This window comes from Panthera pardus, unplaced genomic scaffold (assembly GCF_024362965.1).
Source record: "Panthera pardus isolate Hobbes unplaced genomic scaffold, ASM2436296v1 HiC_scaffold_12, whole genome shotgun sequence".
Classification (NCBI taxonomy): domain Eukaryota; kingdom Metazoa; phylum Chordata; class Mammalia; order Carnivora; family Felidae; genus Panthera; species Panthera pardus.
This window is the reverse complement of record NW_026526677.1, coordinates 5,212,076-5,234,993: the sequence shown is the minus strand read 5'-3', so window position 1 is coordinate 5,234,993 and position 22,918 is coordinate 5,212,076. Positions and strand designations below refer to the sequence as shown.

Below are 22,918 nucleotides of genomic sequence, written 5' to 3'. Positions count from 1 at the left end.
CGGGCTCACGGTCTAGAGGCAGAAGAGACAGGACACAGCAGGACTGCAGTGCATGCTGGGAGGCTAGGAGGCCAGGAGGCCGTGGTCAGAGAACGGATGCTGGGGTTAGTTACCTTGGGCGATGACCAAGTCCTGGGTGTGGCGGTGGCCCAGGGTGGGAAGGGATGAGGAGGCCCAGGAGGTCCTGGGGGTCGTAGGGGGGACTTCAACACCCCCAGGAGGATGCAGTCCTGTAGAATTCAGTGGGTGAGCAGGAAAGATGGCTGCCTGAGGTGGGCAGTGTGGCCTCAGAGTGTGAGCTCAGGGGAGCAGGGGTGGGAGGCAGGGGGTTCCGAGGCTCTGCAGGAGAGTGATGCCAAGAATGAGCCCTTACCCCTTCCAAAGCCGTATGGCGCCTGGGGAGAGACTAGCATCTGTGCTCTATAAAGCCCTTCTTCTCTTGAGGCCGCCAAAGAAAGGAAGAACTCAGCCAAGTGCCCTGTGCTGCAGCCATGTCTCCACCAGAACTCAGGACAAGCCAGGAAGGAGAAGGTTGGGGAAGGGTCCTGTCTCCCCAAAGCGGGGTCCCCAGGGCATCCCCCCAAGCCGAGTGCCCGGTCTTCTCTGGCATTAGTGTGGGAAACCGCAGCCCCTCACCTTGCACAGACCCCCATATTCCCACACCTGCAAAACGGGAATAAGCAGAAAAGGGCTTCTGCTCACTAAAAGCAGGATGGAGGGGGATAGGAGGAACAGAAGCCTCCGGGACGCCGGACCACACCTTTAGGGACGTGAGAGAGGGGGTGCCCCCGCCAGCTGGCTCTTGTGGAGAGAGACAGGACGGGAGATTTTTAGTTGTCACTACGTCAGAAAGAGGGCAGGCCCACAAAATCTTATGAATGGAGAGAGGGATGATGAGTGACCCCTGAAGGGACGAGGAAGCTCTGAGATGCAGCCTTTCGAAGCTGTGGCCCAAGAGCCCACCACCTGTCTCCGGCCGGGAGTGGGGTGAGGACGGGCCACACAGCCCTGGGCCAGGCGGGGGAGGAACTCACAGACTGTTGGTACGTTTCAAGGCGACCAGGTATTTCCACACCCTGAGTGCGTGGGTGTCGTCCAAGGGTAAATGTCTCCGGGGTGGGTTTGTCTGCTCGAGGGGAGAAGGGTCAAGGCTTGCTAAACACCCAAGGCCTCAGGGAGACTCAGAACCCGCCACCCTCCCCCCACCCCGGTGTTTTTATCTCCCTCCAGAAGGTCCCCAAGAGGAAATCCAGCAGAGCGTGTTTTAAGAAACAACCAGAAAGCAAAGAGAAGGTAGCCGGGGAGCAGAAACGTTGTTCCAGGGAGTCGGCGGTCTACCCTTTAAGGAAAAAGCCGAGCGGACACCCACAGCGTTCTTGCCCGCACGCATTACCGCTGCGCCTTAGATGCTGACTTAAGAGAGTGCGCGCTTTCTCTGGGGTCACGGTCCCTGCCTCTAAAAGAGGTTCCTGTACAGTTTAGGATCCCTCGTTACACATGGAACTCCTTCTGTGGCCTCTTGGTGACTTTTAATGTAATTAAATTATTTTTTAATGTTTACTTATTTATTTTGAGAGAGAGAAAGCAAGAGCGCAGGGGAGGGGCAGAGAGGGGGGGATGACAGAGAATCCCAAGCAGGCTCCGCGCTGTCAGCACAGGAGCCCGACGTAGGGCTCCGTCTCACAAACAGTGAGATCATGACCTGAGCCATTCACGACCTGAGCCGAAGTCAAGAGTCAGATGCTGAACCGACTGAGCCACCCTGGTGCCCCTAATTTTAAACTGCTTTAGGGTTGCCTGGGTGGCTCGGTCGGTTAAGCATCCGACTTCGGCTCAGGTCACAATCTGACGGTTCACGAGTTCAAGCCCCGCGTCAGACTCTGCTGACAGCTCAGAGCCTGGAGCCGGCTTCCGATTCTGTGTCTCCCTCTCTCTCTGCCCCTCCCCCACTCATGCCTGTCTCTGTCTCTCTCTCTCTCAAAAAATAAACAGTTGGGGCGCCTGGGTGGCTCAGTCGGTTGAGCGTCCGACTTCAGCTCAGGTCACGATCTCGCGGTCCGTGAGTTCGAGCCCCGCGTGGGGCTCTGGGCTGATGGCTCAGAGCCTGGAGCCTGCTTCCGATTCTGTGTCTCCCTCTCTCTCTGCCCCTCCCCCGTTCATGCTCTGTCTCTCTCTGTCTCAAAAATAAATAAACGTAAAAAAAAAAATTTTTTTTAAATAAACAGTAAAAAAATGTTTAATGTTTAAAAAAATAAAAAAACAAACAACTACTTTATTAAAATGGATTCATTTCAGAATATTTGGGGCGGGGGGTCCTGGTAGCTTGGTTCAAAACCTGACATTATGGCACCCCATAATTGATGATACTATTCTAACCTTATTAAAAGCAAAAAAGGAAATATGTTTACATTTAAACGACAAAAAAATATAAATTCCTTAAAAGAAAAAGAAAAAGAACAAAGACACAAAGAATACACATATAAATGTCCCAAGGTGAGTAATGAGTAGCTTTGGTCTTGTTAGCGTTCCCACATGGTGACACCAGAGGAATGTGAGAAGCAGGCACTTTGGGCCCCAGGGCTCCTAAAGTCTATTAATGCAGAACCAGCAGGAAAAATCGTCTCTGGCTCCGTCCAGGCGTGGGTTTGGGTGGGACTGGCGAGCTGCTCCTGGAGACCAGAGCTCTCAACTACTTGAACAAAGGGCTCCCCGAGTAGACTCAGCCAATGGGAGGTTCTGGCGGGAGATCGGGGTGGGGAGAAGGAGAGAGGCCAGGGTGCTTCTCCCCAGGGAGGCACGTGGGCAGTGGCTTGGCCCTGACAGGGTCCCAGCACCCAGAGAGTGGGCCAGCTTTCCCTGGGTGACCCTGACCCCCGGGGCTGATGACACTGTTTCCTCGCTCTGACCCTCAAGCCTGGGACTGTCTTCTAGCCGGGCATGGGGGTGGGGCCAGATAAACACAGTCAGGACAGCCTAGGGGACAGAGAACCGACCCCTCTCCCTCCCCCATAGAGGCGTCACCAGGAATGAGCAGCCATCCCCCCCCCCCCAGTTTTCAAATTATTTTCTCTATAATAGGTTTTATTGTTTGTTCTCATTATGATACAATAATTAGGGAAAAGCAAACAGCAGAGAGAAATACTGCTCTCAATTCGGACACCCTGAAACCTCTCCTGGGATACCTTCGGGCAACAAAAGCATGTTCTCTGCATCGTGTCCCAAAGAGGGCCACGTTGGGCCCACTACTCACTCACCTGACGCGCTTCCCTGGCCCTGGCATTGAGTTGACTCTATCATTTTTGAAACTAAAAATCAGGGATGGCAGTCACCATAGGCTGTTGGGACGTGTCCCCGAGCTGAGATGTGCCAAGGACACTGCCCGGTGCCTGGCAGAGCAAATGTCCAGGAAACGGTGGCTGTTGCTTTCGGCATAGAGATGAGGCTTCCGGGAGCTAGGGTGACTCTCCTCGGCTCCTAAGCAAGGACTCAGGGCACCCTGGAAACGCTGTGGGCCAGGGAGACAGGCCTGGCTGGACTGGAGTCCCCATCTGTCACTCTTGCTGTGTGGGCCTGTCCTGGCCACTGCACCTCTCTGAGCCTGTTTTCTCTCCTGCAAAGCTAGGACCATAATGTCTGAGACTTACCTGAGAATTTGCGTTGAGCGCCCGTCTCGGCCTAGCATACCGTAGGTGCTTAGTCCAGGTTTGCTGAGTGCGTGCTGGCCCTTGGCGACAAGTTAGCACCAGCGGCTTCTAACTCTGCCCCTGGAATGGGTCCTCCTGGTTTCTGAGGGGAAGCTGGGGGGGCGGGGGGGGGTGGCGCGGAGAGAGGAGCCAGGGTGGTCTCGCCTCTAAGGCAGAGACAAGGAAGGAAGGGCCTCAGGGACAAGAGCAGGGTGGCCACGGCCTCAGGAGGGTGGGAAAGGGGCAGAAAGGCATCCGTGCCTATTGAGCACCTACTGTATACCGGGTGTTTCCAAATGGGCTTCTGTTTCATCTTCTTGGCAGCCCACGAGGCAGGAAGAGTCAGCCCCGTTTCACAAGGTGGGGGGGCAGGGGGTGGAAGCGAAGGCCCAGAGGGGCCATGACCGGCTCAAGCCACTTACAGGTGGGCCAAGGAGCCCGGCCGGAGTCTGTCAGCAGGCCAGGCAGGGCTGTGCTCTTGAGCAGGCCTGAGGCCCCGTGCACCAGGCTCACCGGGTGTCTGAGGGAGGGAGGAGGGGAATGAATGAGTGAATTAATGAGTCTGCCCGATGCCATCACCCCCCGGTGGCCAGCCCACCCTCCCCCACCTCTACCCTGGAGAAGGGGGCCAAAGGTGACGATGATGAAGGTCATTTCATCCAAGCCTCCAAACTAAAACCCAGAGGAGCTGTCAAAGGGCAGGGCGAGCGAGGGCCTCTGTGTCCCCTCTTCCAACCTCTGTGCTCCCCCAACGTCCACCCCACCCGGGTCCTTGGCAGAGTCTGTCACGCACCAGAGCTGGCCCTTGGCACGCCTCTCGGTGGTACCCCACGCAGACCTCTCCCCATTTGTCTCGAGGTTTCCACAACAGAGACATGACCTCCAGACCCCTGAGGACCTGGAACCTCGAGGACCAGTAGAGGCATCCAACCCAGAGAGGGGAGAAGGCTGGTACCTGTTCCTCCCCGACAGTCAGTGCCCACTCAGGCTCCCAGGCCAGGTTGGGACGCCTGTGCCAGGGGGTCAGGCCTCTTTGGAGATGTCCCACGCTGTTCCTGAATTCATGACAAGTCCACGGGTAGCCCCTGCAAAGCGATCCCTGGCCAGGGAGGGTCCCTTCAGGATCCTGCAACACCCATCTCACCCACCAGTACTTCCCCAGGCGGGTCCCTGATTTGCTGTGTAGCCTTAGGCCAACAGCTGCCCCTCTCTGGGCCCGGTTCCTGACTCGGGGCTGTGAGGCTCAGCCCCAGCCCAGCCCCGCCTGGTGCCGGCTCTGCCTCTGCCTTTGCCTGGCTCCGCTCCAGACAGCAGGGCAGGGCTGTCACATGCTGAGCCACGTGACAGGCAGCGGCTGGGGGCTCCATCCCACGCAGAGGACGGGGGCCCCGCGGCCCGTCACCCCCGTCCCAGCTGGCTGAAGCCTCCAGGGACCAGAGCAGGTGTGGGCCAGGAGACCTCTCCTGCCCCCCAGGTAGGCAGGGGCAGCGGGAGGGCAGGGAGGTGAGGAGACTCCCAGGTGCCGGGTCGGCCCAGGGGCCCCAGGCCAGGATCCCGGGCAGACCCAAGGCACCGAGGCAGAGAGGCAGCGGTGGGCCCAGCGCCCGGGCCGGGGCGGTGGCAAAAAGGATGCTCCTGCCCCCGCACCTGTAACCTAATCGCCTGGCTGGCTGTCTGACACCAGGAGCTCCTCGGGAACCATCCCCCTCGGCACAGCTCAGGCGCCAGAGGAGCAAGCTCACAGGAACCACCATGGGGACACATCATGACAGCTGTCCTCGAGGGCAGAGGGTGGCACTCTTCCCTAAGGAGGCGACAGGGGACATCTGGGGACCACACGGCCCCTCTGCTCCAGAGCGACAAGCTTCCAGTGTGGGTCCCGGCCCTGACATTCTTGCCCTGGGTGGTCAAGTCCTGTCCCCTCTCGAGGGCCGTGTTTTCTCGCCGTAAAATGTCAGGTTGCAGGGTGACATATTCCGTGAGGCGGTGCTGGACGAGGTGGTGTTGACAGACACGACAAGATGGGGAGAGCTAGGGAATGGAGGGGTCGGCGGGCGTGAGCCCTGCGATCGTCTTTCTGGACTCCAGCCATCTTTGACGCTGATGTCTTCGTTTTGCATATGGAAAAACTGATGCTCGCAGGGGCTGGGGGGTGGTGTGGGGGCAGGGCTTTCCCTGAGATTCCGGACCACTGGACCCCCACCCCACACCATAAGTCCCAGGGTCACTGCCCTGGGCTCTCCTCCTCCTCCTCCTCCTGGGCCTGGGTCCCTGCTCACCAGACCTGGGGCTGGACCCCTCCGATCAGAGCTCCCTAAAGAATTGCGGTGTGGCCCTGGCCTCATGCTGGCCGTCTTTGGGCCCTGCCTGACTTTGGGCCCTTCTCTGTGGTCCAGGAGAGGATCCAGAGGCCCCTGAGAGAGGAGGTGGTGAAATCTCAGGCTGCAGCTTCCAGCTGGCCCAGAGCCAAAGTCAGGCAGGAGGCCAGGGCGGCCCCGCCCCAGGGGCTGGCCCAGCCTCGGACATTTCATAAGGGCTCGTGACTCATAAACGACAGGGCAGCAAGGCAGAGCAGGGACGGCCAGGAGGAAGGGCAGCTTGGCAGGGCCTCAGGTACGATGTCCCAGGGAGGTGGGGTTGGAGCAGCCGGCAGTCGGGGCCAGGGCCCCGGCTCGGGGACTCCAGGTTGCTGGCTGCCTGGGCAGGCCTGGCCACTCACGGCCACATGTCACAGGCTGGCTTTGTCTTCCTGCCTGCCTGGGGAGAAAGGGGAAGGAGGGAGGAACTTCCCTCTGTCCCGATCTAAGAATGAGAGCGGGAAAGGGAGGGGCCGAGGAGAGGCTCTGGGGTTCCTGAGGCTGGTGGTCAGCAGGCACCCTCATTTTGTGGGAGCTGGACCACCGTCTTCCTCTTGCTGGTGTTACTGTGCATCTTTTATGGGTCCGAGGGCCCCAGCTCCGGTCCTGGCTGCCCCAGGAGGGAATCCCATCCTTGGATGGGGTGGGGGGGGGTGAATTGGGGAAGGGGTGGGGGCATCAAGCATCCACCTGGCAACACGTATTTCCTGGGCACTGCTGTGCGTGCCCGGTGCTGGGGCAGGGGTACCCAGTGGTTCTGGGACGTCTCATCCTTGGGAACGGGCTCTGCCAGAGTCCAGGAAGGTGGGACCAGCCAGACCCACCCGGCCTCGAGGAGGGACTGATTCTCAGAGGGACATTGCTGGGGAACGGGTAGCCCGACCTCTCTGTAGGGTGGGGCTGGGGTTGGCTCAGCCCACAGGCCAAGGGTTGGTCCCCAGTTCCTTTGGTCCCCACTATAGGGAGGGGACTCTGCCAGAGCTTCTGGAGAGCCTATGAAAATCCAGCTCAGGCTACAAGGGGAGATCTGGGCTGTTAGGACCTATGGGGTCACCAAGGCCGGCCCTGTGACGTCTGACTCCGGCAGCCTGATCGGGGTCCCCCAGGCCCTCAGACCACCATTTTTATCTCTGTCACCGTGGCCAGTTCCATATCCCTGCCCCTATGTGGCTCTTGCCTCCCTGGTGCCCACACTGGGCCGAGGTCTCCTCGGGCTCCTCCCCCGGGGTCTCCTCCCTGAAGCTGGCACAGGTGTCTTTCACAGTCTGTCTGAATAATGATCCTGCAGGGCCATAGTCACCGAGCACTCACAGGGCTCGGCCCTGCACGGAACACTGCACCCCCGAACTCTCCCAACCATGGGGCAGCTACAGGAACCATCCCCATTTCACAGATGGGGAAGGTGAGCCACAGAAAAGCCGAGCCACCCGCCCGAGGACTCCTAGCCAACAAACAGGACTGCCAGGATCCCGACCCCGGGTCATCGGGCCCTGACACGTTATACCAAAAGGATGCCCTTAGGAGGCCTCTGGGAGCGCCGAGGAAACTGAGGCAGAAAGATTGACAGAGCGGGCAGAGGCTGGGGTGGGAGGAGAGTAGGGTCTGCACCGAGGATTGTTCGTCAGCAGGACTGGCCACGATGCAGTGGGTGGGGGCAGGGCAGTAGATTCCCAGTGATGCTCTGGAGCCAGCAGACCCGAGTGCCCACCTTATTCACCCCTCCTTAACCCCACGCGACCTCTCTGGGCCTCAGCTGCCTTCAGGGTCACCATGCTAACAGCCACACTGCACCACCCCGGGCACCCAGGCTGGCACGCTGCAGTCAGGGCCTGCTTATCATGATGGTTAGGGGAGCCCCGGGCCCACGGCCTTGAGGGGTCGCGGCGTGTCCTCCCCCGGCCTCCAGGCCATCCACTTATTGGTGCCATCATCAACTGATGTAGCAACTCCCACCACCCCACCCCCTGCCGCCCTCACCCAGAAGCATCAGGTCAGGAACAGATGCGGCCGAGTGGGTAGTTGAAAGTGGGGCCCTCAGCACCGAGCCCGAGGGGACCAGAGGGGGAAGCAGGGTGGGGGCCGGCAGGAACAGCAAGGAGGCAGGGAACGGGAGCAAACGGCACGCCTGCTCCCCCTCGAAGGCCCCTCCTGAGCCCAGCCACACAGCCCGCCTGCCGGGCCCTGCATCTGTAGTTCAGGCCAGCCCCCGAGGTGTCCCCTCTCCCCAGGGGTCGGGCTACCCCGCTCCCCACCCGGCCACGCAGGGGATGAAGGGTGGATGGTGGCAGCCCTGTGTTCCTCTGGATTCCTCTGGATTCCTCTGGATTCCAGTTTTCTTTTTTTTTTTTTTAACGTTTATTTATTTTTGAGACAGAGAGAGACAGAGCATGAACAGGGGAGGGGCAGAGAGAGAGGGAGACACAGAATCCGAAACAGGATCCAGGCTCTGAGCGGTCAGCACAGAGCCCGACGCGGGGCTCAAACTCACGGACCGTGAGATCATGACCTGAGCCGAAGTCGGCCGCTTAACTGACTGAGCCACCCAGGCGCCCCTGGATTCCAGTTTTCAATGTAAAGAAGCTGAGCGGTCTCGGCCACCTCCTTGCGGTCTCTGGGCCCAGGTATCCCTCTCATTGTGGGAGAGGACATTGCCCTCAGCAGGCTGTCATGGTGGTCAGATGAGTCACACAGGCACAGGAAATGTGATTCAGCGTCCTTACGAGCCTCCACAGCGTCAGATGTACCCCGGGGGTGAGGGGCGGGGCACGGGGGTGGGCTCAAGGACTCCAGCCCAGCCCGGTACACGAACCCCCTCATCTGGGTGTCCTTTGTGAGCTCACAGGCCCAGGGTCCCGCAGATCCCAGGCAGAAGGTGGCCTGGGCTCCTTTGCACGCCTGGGTTGTCCCCAGCTTCCCATCCCCCAACAGGCACCCCTCGGTCCCTCAGTCCAGAGTGACCAACCTGCTGGGGACACTATCAGGTGAGTTGACCTCAGTGTTGCCAAGAGAGGCTGCTGGAATGTTCCATCCAGAGCTGCACCCCCACGGAGCTCCCTGCCCCTCACTTGCCCAGACCTGTGCCATTCTAGTTACTTGCCTTACATTTTTGTGGGTTCTTCACACGCTGTTATGAAAAGGCACGGCAGGGCGGGGTGGGGGGGGGTGCTGTGCTTTGCCCTCGACATCCGTCAGCGGGGGTCCGAAGGTGTGAGCGAGACAGAGAAGGGAGTGGCGGAGGGTGGAGAGAAAGAAATGTTTGATAGGTACGTGGTAACCATAACCACTGCTGGCCTTTCTTGAGCGTCTACATGGCTTTATGCCATTTAGCCATCAGGACGGTGGCAAGTGCCATTATCGTCCCCACTTTACAGACAAGGAAATTGAGGCAGAGAGATGAGTTAGCTGCCCGGGGTCACAAGGCCAGTATGAGTCTCGGCCAGGGGACAAGCCCGGATGGCAGGCAGGGCTCTAGGCTCCTGGGTCTTGGCACAGGCCAAGATGGAGGGCGGGGTCTGGGGGGCAAGGCCGAGACCGAGAGGGGCTCTGAGAATGTCCCCTTTCTGCTACACTGTCACCCTCTCTGGGGGCCATGGGGCCTGCCTTGTGCCCCAGGCAACTGCTCAGTTGATCTCAATCAGAGCAGGAGGCCTGTGGGGTCAGTCTGGCCCCCATCATGCCTAGGGCTCCAGCCAGGCTCTCAGCACAGAACACCCTATGGGCTGGGCCATCCAATTGGCTGGAGCAGGCTCGGCTCTCAGGACTATGGAGCATTCCAGAAAACCGAGGGCCGTGGGGTAGCCCCTTAACCGTAGCTGGCAGCCTTGGGTGCATGGATGTCCAGCCCTGGGCTCAGAACTGGACAGCACGGTCTCATCCTTGAGAAGCACCGTGTCAGCTGGCAGGCGCTCCCGTGACCCCCTAACAGATGAGGAGATTGGGGCACTGGGACCGAACTCAGGGAGGCAGGCAGAGAGGGGCGGGGGGGCAGAGAGGGTGAAACCCACTCCTTGTGTGAAGGAATAATCAGGGCAGGCTGCCTAGAGGAGGCATTAGCCAAGCTGAGACCTGAAGGGAAGCGAGTCAGAGCGGGCAGGCGGAAAGGGTCCCCACGGGTCCTTGGCACCAGGGCAAGAAGTGAGTGCGTCACCGTGTTCCTCCGATGAGCTCCGAGTAAACAGGCGGGGGCCCGGGGGACTGTGGCTGTCACTCAGGGCAGCGTCACTGCCCCTCAGCCCTTGCGCCCCCCTGTTCTCTGCTCTTCCATCCCTGGCACCGGGGACGGGGCACAGAAGTGGCCACTGCCCAGGTCACTCAGCCCCCTGAGCCACCACCAGCCAGCCTGGCCTCCCCAGGCTAGGAGCCGGAGGGGACAGTGTATTCTGTGTCTGGACCGTCCCACAGGGATGGCCACGGTGGCTGTTGGTGGACCGTCCCTCTACTTACCAAACTCCTCCTGGTTACTCCGAGCAGGCCTGGCAGGGACGAGGGCTGCCCCATCTCCCCGAGGGGCACCAGGGTGGGATGGGGGCGTGGCCTGGGGGCAGGAGAAAGCGGGGTCCCCTGGCTGCCTGCCTACCCTTAGCGGCAGTGGGGTGGCTGTTCCCGAGCCCACGCCCCGTCCTGCACCTCAAGGTCCGGGGCTCTCCTGCGCCCTGGCCAAAGGGAGGGGACTGTGAGCCTGTTGGGGTGCGTGACTGTACGCGTGTACGTGTGAGTGTGCCCCGCGTGGTGTGCGTGTGCGCGCGGGGGCAGCCCGGGCCCTCTGGGGCTACACGTGTGTCCCTGCGGGAGTGTCCTGAGCCCTGGTGGCTGCGGCCAGGGCCGGGGGCGGGGGGACTGGCCGTGAGGGTGGGGGAGCCCCGGCCCACGCCGCCCCCTCCCTGCAGGATGGACCCCTTCGCGGACACGCTGAGGCGGCTGCGGGAGGCCTTCAGCGCAGGGCGGACGCGGCCGGTCCGAGTTCCGGGCGGCGCAGCTCAGGGGCCTGGGCCGCTTCCTGCAGGAGCACAAGCAGCTTCTGCAGGAGGCGCTGGCACAGGACCTGCACAAGGTGAGGGGGGGCGGGGCCGGGGGAGCAGGGATGGGGGGGCAAGGATGGGAAGGGGGGGCAGGGCCGGGGGAGCAGGGACGGGGGGGGGGGGCAAGGATGGGAAGGGGGGCGGGGCTGGGGGGGCAGGGCTGGGGAGGCCAGGATAAATGGGAGGGGACAGTGGCATCCTCTAGGCCCCCAGGAAGGGAAACTAAAAGCCCATCAAGCCCCACCCCCTTCCCTGTGCCTGGAGGGCCTCTTCTGCAGGGCCATCCGCTCATTTCTTCACCCACTCCACAACTATTTACTGAGGACCTACTACGTGCCAGGTACACCGTTCTAGGCTCTGGGGGTACAACAGGGTAAAAAACAAAGTCCCTGTGCCCAGGGAGCTGGCCTGCTAGAGGGAGGCACAGAACAATAAATAGATAATTGTATAGCCTGTTGGATGGAGAGACCCTCCCGGGGCGAAGGGGGCGGGAGAGGACCAGGATCAGGGTGCTGTCTTATATGTGGAGGTCAGGAGGTCAAGGACAGTTCCCCCAAGACGATGGCATTTGAGCAGAGACATGGAGAATAGTGCCTCACGGCACCCGGGGTCATGGATCAGGGCACCCCTGTCCTTTGGGGACAGCAAAGTGTGGCCACAAGGACTCATGTTGAGGGTGTGGCCTGGCGATGCCTGTTCCGTTTCTCAGTGTCCCCAACCTGCCATTAACCAGGATGCTCTGTGACTGTAGCCAGGTGAGGCCCAGGCTTCCTTGTCGGCCATTTCTGGAATCATCCGTCTCTCAGTGAAACCAGCGTGCCAGACCACACCCCTCCTGGTGTGCCCTTGCCTGAGGGGCCCAGCTTTGCCTTCTGTGGGAAGTGTCCCACTCCCTGGGCCTGGTCCAGGATGGAGGGGCTCACATCTCCCATCCCCAGTGAGCCTCAGCCACCGCCCACCTGCTGGCCTGGCCTGGCCGCCTCTGTGAGACCTGACCTGTCTATCTGGTCCCTTTTCTCCCTTGGGCTCAGATTTTACCTACTGCCTCTCATTCCAACTCCTCAAGGCTCCAGGAGCACAGAAAATCAATCCTGTCCCTGACCCTTCTGGCAGACAGCATCTGCCCTGCCTTCCCTGAACCAATTCTCTCATTTCACCCCCAACAGTCCTTCCAGGTAGGGACAGTCACCCCCAGTCATCCCCACAGGAGCCTCAGAGAGGGCACGGTCTTGCCTCAGGGCACACAGCCCTGGATGAAAACAGCCTCCTCTTCCAAAGTTCAGCTGGGTCCAGACTGCTCATAAACTGGTCCAAACCTCACTCAGGTCAAGGGCAACCTTGCTGGGCAGGAACGTGAGCTTTGGACACAGGCTTAGCGGAAGGCATGCCTGAACCAGGCTCAGCTCCTAGAAGTGCTGGTGTATGTGGTTCTTTTCCCCAAGGTCCCGGCTCCCTCTTCCTCAAGGCTCAGCTCTGGCCCTGGCCTTGCCCCTGGCTCGTTGAGTGACCCTGGACAGGCTTCAGTTCACTCTCTGGACTGTCCTGGCACACCTCAGGCTCGCCCCTCTCGATTCTAGCGGGGGAGAGCTTGCACTGTAACAGCCGAGTCTCGGGCATCAGGACAGCCTGACTCTGTATCCCAGGCCTGGGCCTCCAGCTCCTGTAGCCCTCGGCTGGGTCTCTTCTCCGCAGCAGGAGTGGAACAGACATGCCCACAGGCAGAAATCAGGATAACAATCCCCCTATTGATTTTTGCCTCTCTCTCACTCCTGCCCTGTCCCCTGGGCTGTGGGAACTATCCACAATTACCCAGGGACATCTGTCCCCGGTGTTCCCCTGCAGACTGATAGCCACACGGCAGGCCACAGCACAACCACACCAACAGTTGAATTAGATCTTGTCCCTGCTCTGCTCGACAGTCCTCGCCCCCGTTGCCTGGGCCCATCACCTCACCCACTCTGCTCTTTGTTTAGCAGGAACATAGCCAGCCTACACCCGCCTCAGGGCCTTTGCACATGCTGTGCACTTTGCCTGGAAGATTCTGCCTCCAGGTATCCTTGGGCTCCCTTCCTCCCTATCTTTGCTGCTCAAATGTCCCCGCATCTCCGAGGCCAGCGCTGACTATCTGGTATAAAGCAAAGCAAACACACATACACGCGCACACAAGCACACACACTTATGCACTCGCACACGCACGCTCGTGCACAGCGCCCCCCCCCCCACACCTATGCTCCAGCAGTCTCTCCCTCTTACCGTGTTTCACCTTCCCTTGCTCTTGTCACATCAGTGTTCTCCCTAACATGTTGGCTGTTCCTCTACAACATCGGCTCTGTCCGAGTCATCAGGCTGTCCGTGCATTCGGTCACGGCTGCGCTCCTGGCACAGGAGGGGCCCCTGAGCACTGTAAGCATTCACCACCCACTGAGTGGATGAATGAACGAGCAAATAGGAGGGCTTGCTTGGAGGAGGCTGTGCCCGCCACAGGGCTCTGGCCACCTGCCAACGCTGGTCCCCTGGCCTCTCCCCCGCAGTCAGCCTTCGAGTCGGAAGTGTCTGAGATCAGCATCACCCAGAGTGAGATCAACTTGGCCCTCAGGAATCTGAGGGCCTGGATGAAGGATGAGAAAGTGCCCAAGAATCTGGTGAGCCAGCCTGGGGGTCAGGGAGGGCAGGCAGCCAGGTGGAGGGCGGCACAGAGCGGCTGGAGGGTCTCTACGCCTTGTCACTCACCACCATGCTGGCGGGGGCCCAGGCCACGCAGCTGGACTCGGCCTTCATCCGGAAGGAGCCCTTCGGCCTGGTGCTTGTCATCGCCCCCTGGAACTACCCTGTGAACCTGACCCTCGTGCCCCTGGTGGGCGCCCTTGCCGCAGGTGAGAGCAGTTTCCACCTTCCCGCTGCCGCCGTCCCCCGCCCTCGGGCCTCACGGTGGCCCACAGAGCCAGTGAGCAGGGAGCCGGCAATAATTGGCTAAGAAAACCTGCTTCCCACCTGGCCCACCATGCCCGGGCTGTGGGGCCTTGGGCCCCTCGGTCACCTCTCCAAGCCAGGTTCTTCAACTGAAAGGAGAGTGAGGCGGGACGGGAGGGGCCACCCCTCTCCCAGCGCTCCCCCTGCCCTGCCCTGGCCTGCAGGGAACTGCGTGGTGCTGAAGCCATCGGAGTTCAGCAGGAGCACCGAGAAGGTCCTGGCTGAGGTGCTGCCCCGATACCTGGACCAGGTGAGCCGGGCAGGGAGGGGACCGAGCAGCTACCCTTGGGCTGAGCAGGGCCAGGCAGGCCCCCTCGGGCAGGACCCGAGTTCCACCCTCAATCCTGCCTCCCCTGGGTTGCGTGGCCATGGCCGGGTCACCACCCCTCAGCCTCTTTCCCTCTGGGTGAAGCAGAGGGGTGGGGATCACAGCTGTGCTCTGAGGGGCCTGTCCCCTGGGGACTCCCATCTGTCATCTGGTCACCCCTGCTTGCCACGCCCCAGCCTCCGCTCCCCCAAACCCCAGCCAGGCTCTTAACCACGCGCCTGTGGGGCTGCGACTGGCAGGTGCCCAGTGTCCCCCGGGCAGCTCCCTGCTCCCACCTTGGTCCCACCAGGTCCACCTAGAGCCCTGGCAACTGGGGGGTCAGGCCAGGCAAAGGGGGGCGGCCCCACGCAGGCAGGCCAGCCTCTGGGTTCTCCGGGCTGGGGGTCCCAGAGGGATCCCTCTGCCATCCCGTCCTACAGAGCTGCTTTGCCGTGGTGCTGGGCGGGCCCCAGGAGATGGGGCAGTTGCTGGAGCACAAGTTCGACTACATCTTCTTCACGGGTGAGGCTGACCCCCCGGGACCGTCGGAGGGCTGGGTCCTATCCCCTGGCGCAGGCCCCTTCACTGGTCACAATGTCACAGAGGACAGCATCTGTCCCTGCTGAGCTCTCATTGTGCCCCCACGACCTTCTGTACCACCCACTGGCCTCAGGACCTTGTACGTGTGACCCCACCAACCCAGAGGCCTTGTGGAGGGCCGGACAGGTGAGGGATTGGAGGCCAAGGTGACAAAGAAATGAGGCCCCCAGCCTGGGTCACCCCCAGGGGCCAGGATCGGGGAAGGCTTGGATTTTCCTTCCAGGCCCTCTGAATTGTTCTCAGAGGTCACTTGTCATCTCCCTGGCATGTGTCCACGAGGCCCAGGCACCACCTGGCTTCAAGCGGCCAGGAGGGAGTTTCTCTGAGTGAAAGAGCCGAGGAGGCAGGTAGGTGGCAGTCTCACCTGGCCAAGGTTCTGGAAGAGAGGGAATCTTGCTCACTGGCCTCCTGCCTTGCACCCTTTGTCCACATCAGAGCAGGGAGAGCGCTGTCTCTGCCTTTTTGCCCTCCCCCCGCCCCCAGACCCTGCCACAAGCCCAGGACAGGGCCCAGAGGCCCCCTGCCTTGGCGGTCAGGGAGGGTGACTATAGAAGCAGGGGGCAGGGTCCTCAGCTGGTCCTACAGATTCCTAGTGAGGGGGAGAAGACAGCCGGGAGGAGGCGGTCCACCTTCTAGCATCCCAGCCGCGGCTCGGCGGGTTTTGGGCCTTGGGCCCCCGTGACTGCGGCCAGGAACCTGGGCAGCTTGTGCAGGGGCCGGCAGACTGACCCGGACATACTCTGCCACAACCTCCCGGCTTCTCCGGGCCTTTCCTTATCTGACGATGGTCACAGGTCTGTCTCCAGGACACATGAACTCATGGGAGCCTTTGTCACGGCACATGGCCTGGGGAATGTGTTGTTCACTTGCTCACTGCATTCTGAGAGAGCGTGCCCTGTCCAGACTCTGTCACGTCATACCGAGGGCACAGGGGACAGAGAGAGGAACAGCATCTCTTGGAAGGGCCCGTGACAGGAAGCTCGTCGGGGTTCAACAGACAGGGAGGACCTCACAGGAAGGCCTCCCAGACAAGGAGATGGTTTTGAAAGACAGGAGGACCTGAAGGAGGAATGGGGGGGGGGGGGAGATGGGTGGAGGGGACTGTGAGGCCCTACAGATCAAGCCAGAGGAGAGAGGAGGGGACAAGCAGGTGGCCACTTCGGCCGAGAGTCAGGAGCAGAGGGAAGGGTGGGTGGTGAGGGGGGCAGGACGGCCATGTTGGTCAGAGAGGGAGACCCGGGCGCCGGCCCCTGGAGCTGGAGTCTGGTCTCGGGCCAGAGCAGTCAGAGTCAGTGCTGGAGGAGCCTGGGGAGGTGGGGAGGGGTGCAGGGCGGCGTGGAAGCAAGAGGCACCGGCAGGGTGAGCCTGGGACCAGAAGCAGGGCAAGGGGCGCCTGGATTGCTGACCGGGCAGCTCGGGAGAGGGAGCAGGGGCCTGGCTGGCTGCCCCGTGCAGAGCCCTGCACAGACTCCACGGAGACCCTGCGTTGTTCGGGCTGGTCTGGCGGAGGACGTGAGCAGGGTCCTGGTGCAGCTCTCCGGGGAGTGGGCCCTCCTCGAGGGGTCCCGATCCCCAGGCTGAGGCCGTCCCGCCTGGCCGAGGTGACTGAGGGCCACTCTGGTTTCTTTCCACCACCAGGGAGCCCTTGGGTGGGCAGGATTGTCATGTCTGCCGCTGCCAAGCACCTGACGCCCGTCACGCTGGAGCTGGGGGGCAAGAACCCCTGCTACGTGGACGACGACTGTGACCCCCAGACCGTGGCCAACCGCCTGGCCTGGTTCCGCTACTTCAACACCGGCCAGACCTGCGTGGCCCCCGACTACGTCCTGTGCAGCCCTGACACGCAGGAGCGGCTGCTGCCCGCCCTGCAGAGCGCCATCACCCGCTTCTACGGCGAGGACCCCCGGAGCTCCCCGAACCTGGGCCGCATCATCAGCGACAAGCACTTCCAGCGGCTCCGAGGCCTGCTGGGCTGTGGCCGCGTGGCCATTGGCGGCCAGAGCGACGAGAGCGAGCGCTACATCGGTGAGCCTGCCGTCCTGCCACGACCCCCGTGGGAAGGCCCGTCCATGATGCGGGTCCTGCCTGGGCCGCGAGTCTGGGCCGTGAGTCTGGGCCGCGAGGCTCCCACCTGGGCCCTGAGGCTCCCACGGCTGCACTGGCCGTGCCCAGCCTGGACCCCGGCTCTGGGAAGACCGCTGGGAGACGCGGGCGCTCCGCCTCAGCCCCGGCCAGGCTGGAGAACCCCTCACGGTCCTTCCTGGGGGCCGTGGGGACACTGTCTTCCCCACAAGGTCCCTGAGCCCTGCCCGAGGCCCCCCTCCCCAGGGCTGAGCCGCCCCCTGTGCCCGCAGCCCCCACGGTGCTGGTGGACGTGGAGGAGACGGAACCCGTGATGCAGGAGGAGATCTTCGGACCCATCCTGCCCATCGTGAACGTGAGGAGCCTGGACGAGGCCATCGACTTCATCAACCGTCGGGAGAAGCCCCTGGCCCTGTACGCCTTCTCCAACAGCAAACAGGTGGGGGCTCGGGTGGGGCTGGGTAGGGGTCGGACAGAGATAGAGACAGAGGCCAGGAGCGGATGGTGGGGTGGTTGCAGCAGAGGGGAGGTGGCTCTAGGACAGGAGTGGACCGAAGGGACTGCAGGGTGAGGGGTCCTGTTTCTCTGGGACAGTCAGACCTCCTCTCCCTCCCATCTAAGCCACCGTCTCCTGGGCCTTTAGAGAGCAGCCCCCAGAACCTCCCCCCGGGGTTGTGTCCCTGCTCTATCAGTCCCCACCTCGGTCTTCCTCATTATCTGGGCTGGTGGACAAGGGTCCCCTTCCAGCACCTGGCTCATCAAAGGCACACGTGGCATGGGGTGGAATGACAGTGGAGGGTGACGGACCAGACGCCGCAGGCAGGACAATGAGCCCCCGCCCCCCGACCAGCTCACCCGCTGTGGGCAGCCTGGGAGCCTCCAGGGCACTGGGTGGGCGTCCTCAGTTCGAGGCCCACCTTCCCCTCTCGCCCAGCTCCCACGAGATCCCTCGTAGGTTGGACAGGATTTTTTTTTCAGTAAACTTTTTACTTTGGAGTCATTTTAGATCTACAGAAGATAAAAGCCAGTCCCGGGAGTCCCACTATATCCCACAACCAGTCGTCCTTACTTAAGGGCCCGTGTGTTGGTCCAAGCTAAGTAGCTCAGGCTGGTCAGTTACCGTTAACTCTACTTCATATTTGATACGGATTTTGCCAGCTTTCTTTCCAGCCTCAAGAGCCAAGCTAGGGTCCCACGTTGCATTCAGCTGTCATGGCTCCTCTGGCCCGTGACCATCTCTCAGCTTGAGAGCTACTGGCAAGGTCTCCGGCACACCGTCCCCACTTTCAGCGGTCTGTGGTATTGCCCATGAGAGAATTACCCCGGAAGCAAGGGCTGGCCTCTGACGTCCTATCAGGGATCCGCAGGATCCACACGTCGCGGGTGAGGTTAACCTTCACCACTTGGCCGAGGTCTCGTCCGCCAGGGGTCTCCACCAAGAGAACTTCCTCCTTGGGAACGGTCACTAGCCCCCCCTTCCACGGGAGGGGGGTGGTTCAGCTCCACCTGCTGGAGGGGAATCTGTGCACAGATCACCCGGAATCTGTCAGAAAGGTTTCGCTCTGGAATCACTTCTTTGTACCAGCGTGGACTTGCTCGTATCTGCTTTATCCTCTGGGTTACAAGGCAACACCTGGCTTGTTTCCTTGCTCAAGCTGTCCTGCCCTGGGCAGTGGGAGCTGCTATGTCCCTCAGACATCCAGCCCTCCATTCATCGAGTCACCCTTCTGTCTTCGGACCATTTCCTTCCTTTCAGGGTCTACAAGGTGCTTTGGCTCATCCTGTATTTCCCTCGCCCAGCCCCAGAATCAGCCATTCCTCGAAGGAGCCTTGCTTTACCTGGATGGGATTAACTTTAGTGGGGCGCCTGGGTGGCTCAGTCAGTTAAGCATCCGACTTCGGCTCAGGTCATAATCTCACAGTTCGTGAGTTCGAGCCCCGCATCGGGTGAGCTCAAGCCCCGCTCTGGGCTCCAAACTCTCTCTGCACCTCGTGGGATTCTCTGTCTCTGCCCCTGGCTCACTCGCACGTGCTCACTCTCAATAAATAAAATAACGTAAAACATAAAATTAAAAGACTGAACTTTAGAAAATGCAATCCGGGTTTTCCGGAAGGGGGTTGTCTGGCAGAGTGACTTTCAAGCTTTTCTGAAGGCCTGGCACTGCCTGGGAGACAGAGAATCACACCTATGAGGCTTGGCTGCCCCCGTGACTTGCCCCTACTCCCCGAGAAGCACCATGACACTCCTGTCCCATCTTCTGTCGCGATTGCTGCTGGCCTCCACGTGATTCCTGAGCCCCTGATGGGGGGGTTCACTCTACCCACCGTCCAGACAAGCCATTAGCTCAGGATCACGTGTTGAAGCTAAATACAGCCAAGTTTTCGGCAACGACTATTTAGCGTTTACTGATCTTCTTTCCCTCTCGTTTTTCAAATACACCTATAGGTTAAAGAGAAAAGATCTTCCTGAAGTCACGCAAGGGCCAAGTTAATGTTTTTAAAATACCAATCTGGCTGTGTCGCCCTGGGTCAATGTCCTCCCTGTGCTGCACACCGCGTGGGCCAGTCCCTGGGTCTCTGCACCTGTCCCTCCCTCTGCCTGGGGGGCCCCCTTTCCCCCTGAGATGCCGCAGGTGCAGCTCATCCCTCCTCTGGGACGCCTCCCTGACGACCTGGCGTTTCACCCTGAACTCTCCGTGTCCCCAGACGACCGCTGGGCTTCCCGCCTCCCTCTCGGCTCTAAGCCTGGATCCCCAGCAGGGGCCACACGGAGCAGATGCTCAGGAAACACGTCCCGAGTTGGGGGCTCAGTGTCGGCTGCCACGCGACCACACCCCCCTGCAGCTCACACGGTGGCCAGACTCTTCCTGGTGGCCTCTTGCTGCCCAGCCACGGGGCCTCATCGCTGCTTCCCTTGCAGGTGGTCAAGCGAGTGCTGGCCCAGACCAGCAGTGGGAGCTTCTGTGGGAACGACGGCTTCATGCACTTGACCCTCGCCAGCCTGCCTTTTGGAGGAGTGGGTAGGTAGCCGGCACGGCCCCGCCTTCCCTAGCTGTTGCCGGACCGAGGGGCATCCCGACATCTCCATCCTGAAGAAACCTTCCAGACTTGTCCCTGCATGTACACGTGTGGGTGGGCCCACGGAGACACAATCCAGGGTTCTCAGCCCCACTGTGGTGGCTGGCCCTGCCCTTCTCACCAACAGCACGGCTCTGAATCTGCCTACCAGCTCACGCGGGGCAACCTCGTGTGTCCCCTTCATGCCACGGTGAGGCTATCAACTGCCCCTTTAACCCTTCCTGTGTCCCCTCAGTCCAGCACTCGGTATGTCACCCCCCCTCCCCCAGGAGACAGGGGCTGTTCCCTGCCCGAGGGAAGCCGGGTGAGCGGGGATCCCCGGCCCCGGCAGCCCCCATTCCCACTGCAAAGTTCTGGCCTCCGAGGCAGGAAACCTTAGGGCTGGTCCCAGCGAGCCCACTGGCCGTGTGACCTGGGGCAACCACGTCCCCTCTCTGAGCCCACCTCCTCCTCAGTGGACTGGGAGGGCCAGACACTGACCCCGGCACCTGTCTACACTAGGCACCTGGGCAAATGACCCAGGGCCTGGCAAGCTGTCCGGGCGGGTGTGGAAACTCCCTGGGAGCGGCCGGTGCCACAGGAGCACACAGCGGGCCGAGGGCCGACACCGTGGCTGCGTGGCCTCCCCCCGCCACCCCGTCCTGGAGCCCCGACCTAGCCCGCCCGTCTCCAGTCCCAGCCCCTCCTCCCCAGGGAAGTGGGGCGGTCTGTCTGGGGGCGAATCTGATCCTGCTACTCCCCCCAGGATTGAGCAAGGCCCTGACTCACAGCTTCCGGAGGCCCAGCTCTTCCCGGCTTGGCAACGGGGTCCTGCTCCCACCTCCTCTCCCTGCTGCCCCAGCCACACTGAGCCCTGCCCAGGCCACCCACCTCCAAGGCTGGGTTGTCCCCAAGCCTGGGCCCTGCCTCTTCATCTGGTCAACTGTACGTCCCTCAGACCTCACTCCCGCCAGGAAGCCCTCCCTCACTGCCCCCACCCCACCCATCCTGGGTCTCCTGGACTTGCGGTGCCGAAGCCTGGTCCTTGACTGCCTCCCCACCTGGATACTTCAGACTCCTAACACACCCCAGGACTTACTTCGTCCACGGGCCTGAACACCCGCCCGACCCCCACAGCTCTAGGAGGTGGGTGCCCCGGTCACCCGATGTCACATGCAAGGAGACCGAGGCAAAGTCCAAGGTGACAGAACTGATTCAGAGCAGGGATCGACTCTGGGCAGTCATTCCAGAATCCACACCTTTGACCACTGTCTACCTATCTTGCCACAGCCTCTGGTGAGCTGCTGCAGGCTCGGGGCTAGGCCCATTTTACACATGGGGAAACTGAGGCTCGGAGGTGAGGTCATACTGTGCGTGACTGGCAGAGCCCAGGTCTGTCTGACACCCCTCGGCTGGCCAGGGAGGGGCTGACTGCTGTCTCCCATGCCCCTGTACAGGTGCCAGCGGGATGGGCAGCTACCACGGCAAGTTCTCCTTTGACACCTTCTCCCACCACCGCGCCTGCCTGCTGCGCTGCCCCAGGATGGAGAAGATCTACTCCATCCGCTACCCGCCCTACTCACCTCGCAAGCTGAGGGTGCTGCTGATGGCCATGGAGGCCCGTGGCTGCAGCTGCACCTTGCTCTGAGCCCGCCTCGGGCACTGGGGTGTCCCTCCAACTCTCATCTGAGTCCGCTGCCCCTGCCACCTGCAGCTCCTGGAGATGTGGCCTGGGCTCCACACACAAGGAGGAAAAGACCACAGCCCGGACCGGCCTTGCCCTCCTCCCTCCCGGGGCCTTCTCCTCCAGCCCTCAGCCTCCTCCCTTGGCCGCCCCCCAGCTAGGACGGGCCACGGTGAGAGAGCATGGGAAACAAGGCAGTAACCTGCCCTCTCCCACCTCCGATGTAGCCACCTGTGTCCTGGGAGAGGCCGGCAGACAGGGATGCCTCTGAGTCACCCCCCTTCCTGTGAAGGGTGCAGAAGGGGCCCTGGAGTCTGGCCCAGGCCACACCGCAGACCTGCAGTGGCCCAGGCCCTGGGTAAAAAATCTTTGCCCTCCCTCCCTGAGTTTGTTTTTCTATCTGCACAGTGGAGGTGATGTCTTGGCACCTTTGGAGATCGTCATGAGGATTCGATTTTGCAGTTTAATAAATGAATTGTTGACCCCAAGCTCCCGGCATCCTGTCTCCTCCTTTGCGTGGGGTCAGTCTGTCTCCCCTCAGGCCCCTTGGGAGTTCTGAGCAGTCTCATCCCCCGGGACTGGGTGTCTTCCCCTCGCCACATCCCACATCGGACTCACCCTCTTCCCTGTCCTGCTCACCCTCCCGGGCCCTGACGCCATGAAACGGGTCCCTCATCCGCTCACCCACCAAACTAAACCCTGGGGGATCTCTGCTCAACACTCCCTGCTCACCTCCCAAGTCCCATCTTTGAGAAAAGTCCTGAGGGTTGTACCATGCTGTAGAACCTGCCAATCCACACACGGAACACCAGGCCCGGGGCCATCTGTCACCTCCCCGTTCTCCGTGGGCCCGACCTCAGGGCACCCGAGGATCTTCCCAGGCTGGACCGTTCCACCCCTCAGCCTGAGTCCCTTCAGTGGCCCGCCGAGTCAGGACCCACACGAGTCCTTGGGGGGCTCCGCCAGGGCCCTGTGCCCCCACACCCGGCGTGCTCCTTTTCAAGAGGACTTCTGCGCGCACGTGGGCACGCCTGCCCTGCCCTTGTACTGCCCTGTTCCTCCTCGAGGACAGCCTGGACATCCCATCATTCAAGAAGCCTTCCATGACCACCTCCCAATTCTCCCCAAAACACAGAGGCGGTCCCAAGGGCCTTCTCGGT

General features: G+C 61.4%; 1 protein-coding gene across 1 annotated transcript; it reads left to right on the top strand.

Moving 5' to 3' along the window:
- The first annotated feature begins 5,024 nt into the window (after window positions 1–5,024).
- ALDH3B1 (aldehyde dehydrogenase 3 family member B1) lies at window positions 5,025–22,246 on the top strand. The gene is given in 13 exon segments (XM_053899384.1): window positions 5,025–5,157; window positions 8,969–9,021; window positions 10,927–10,993; window positions 10,995–11,090; window positions 13,032–13,109; window positions 13,590–13,700; window positions 13,811–13,931; window positions 14,193–14,278; window positions 14,776–14,857; window positions 16,574–16,960; window positions 17,290–17,456; window positions 19,938–20,037; window positions 21,532–22,246. Coding segments are annotated over 11 exon segments (1,485 nt in total). The 5' UTR covers window positions 5,025–5,157; window positions 8,969–9,021; window position 10,927; the 3' UTR covers window positions 21,723–22,246.
- Window positions 22,247–22,918: the final 672 nt, after the last annotated feature.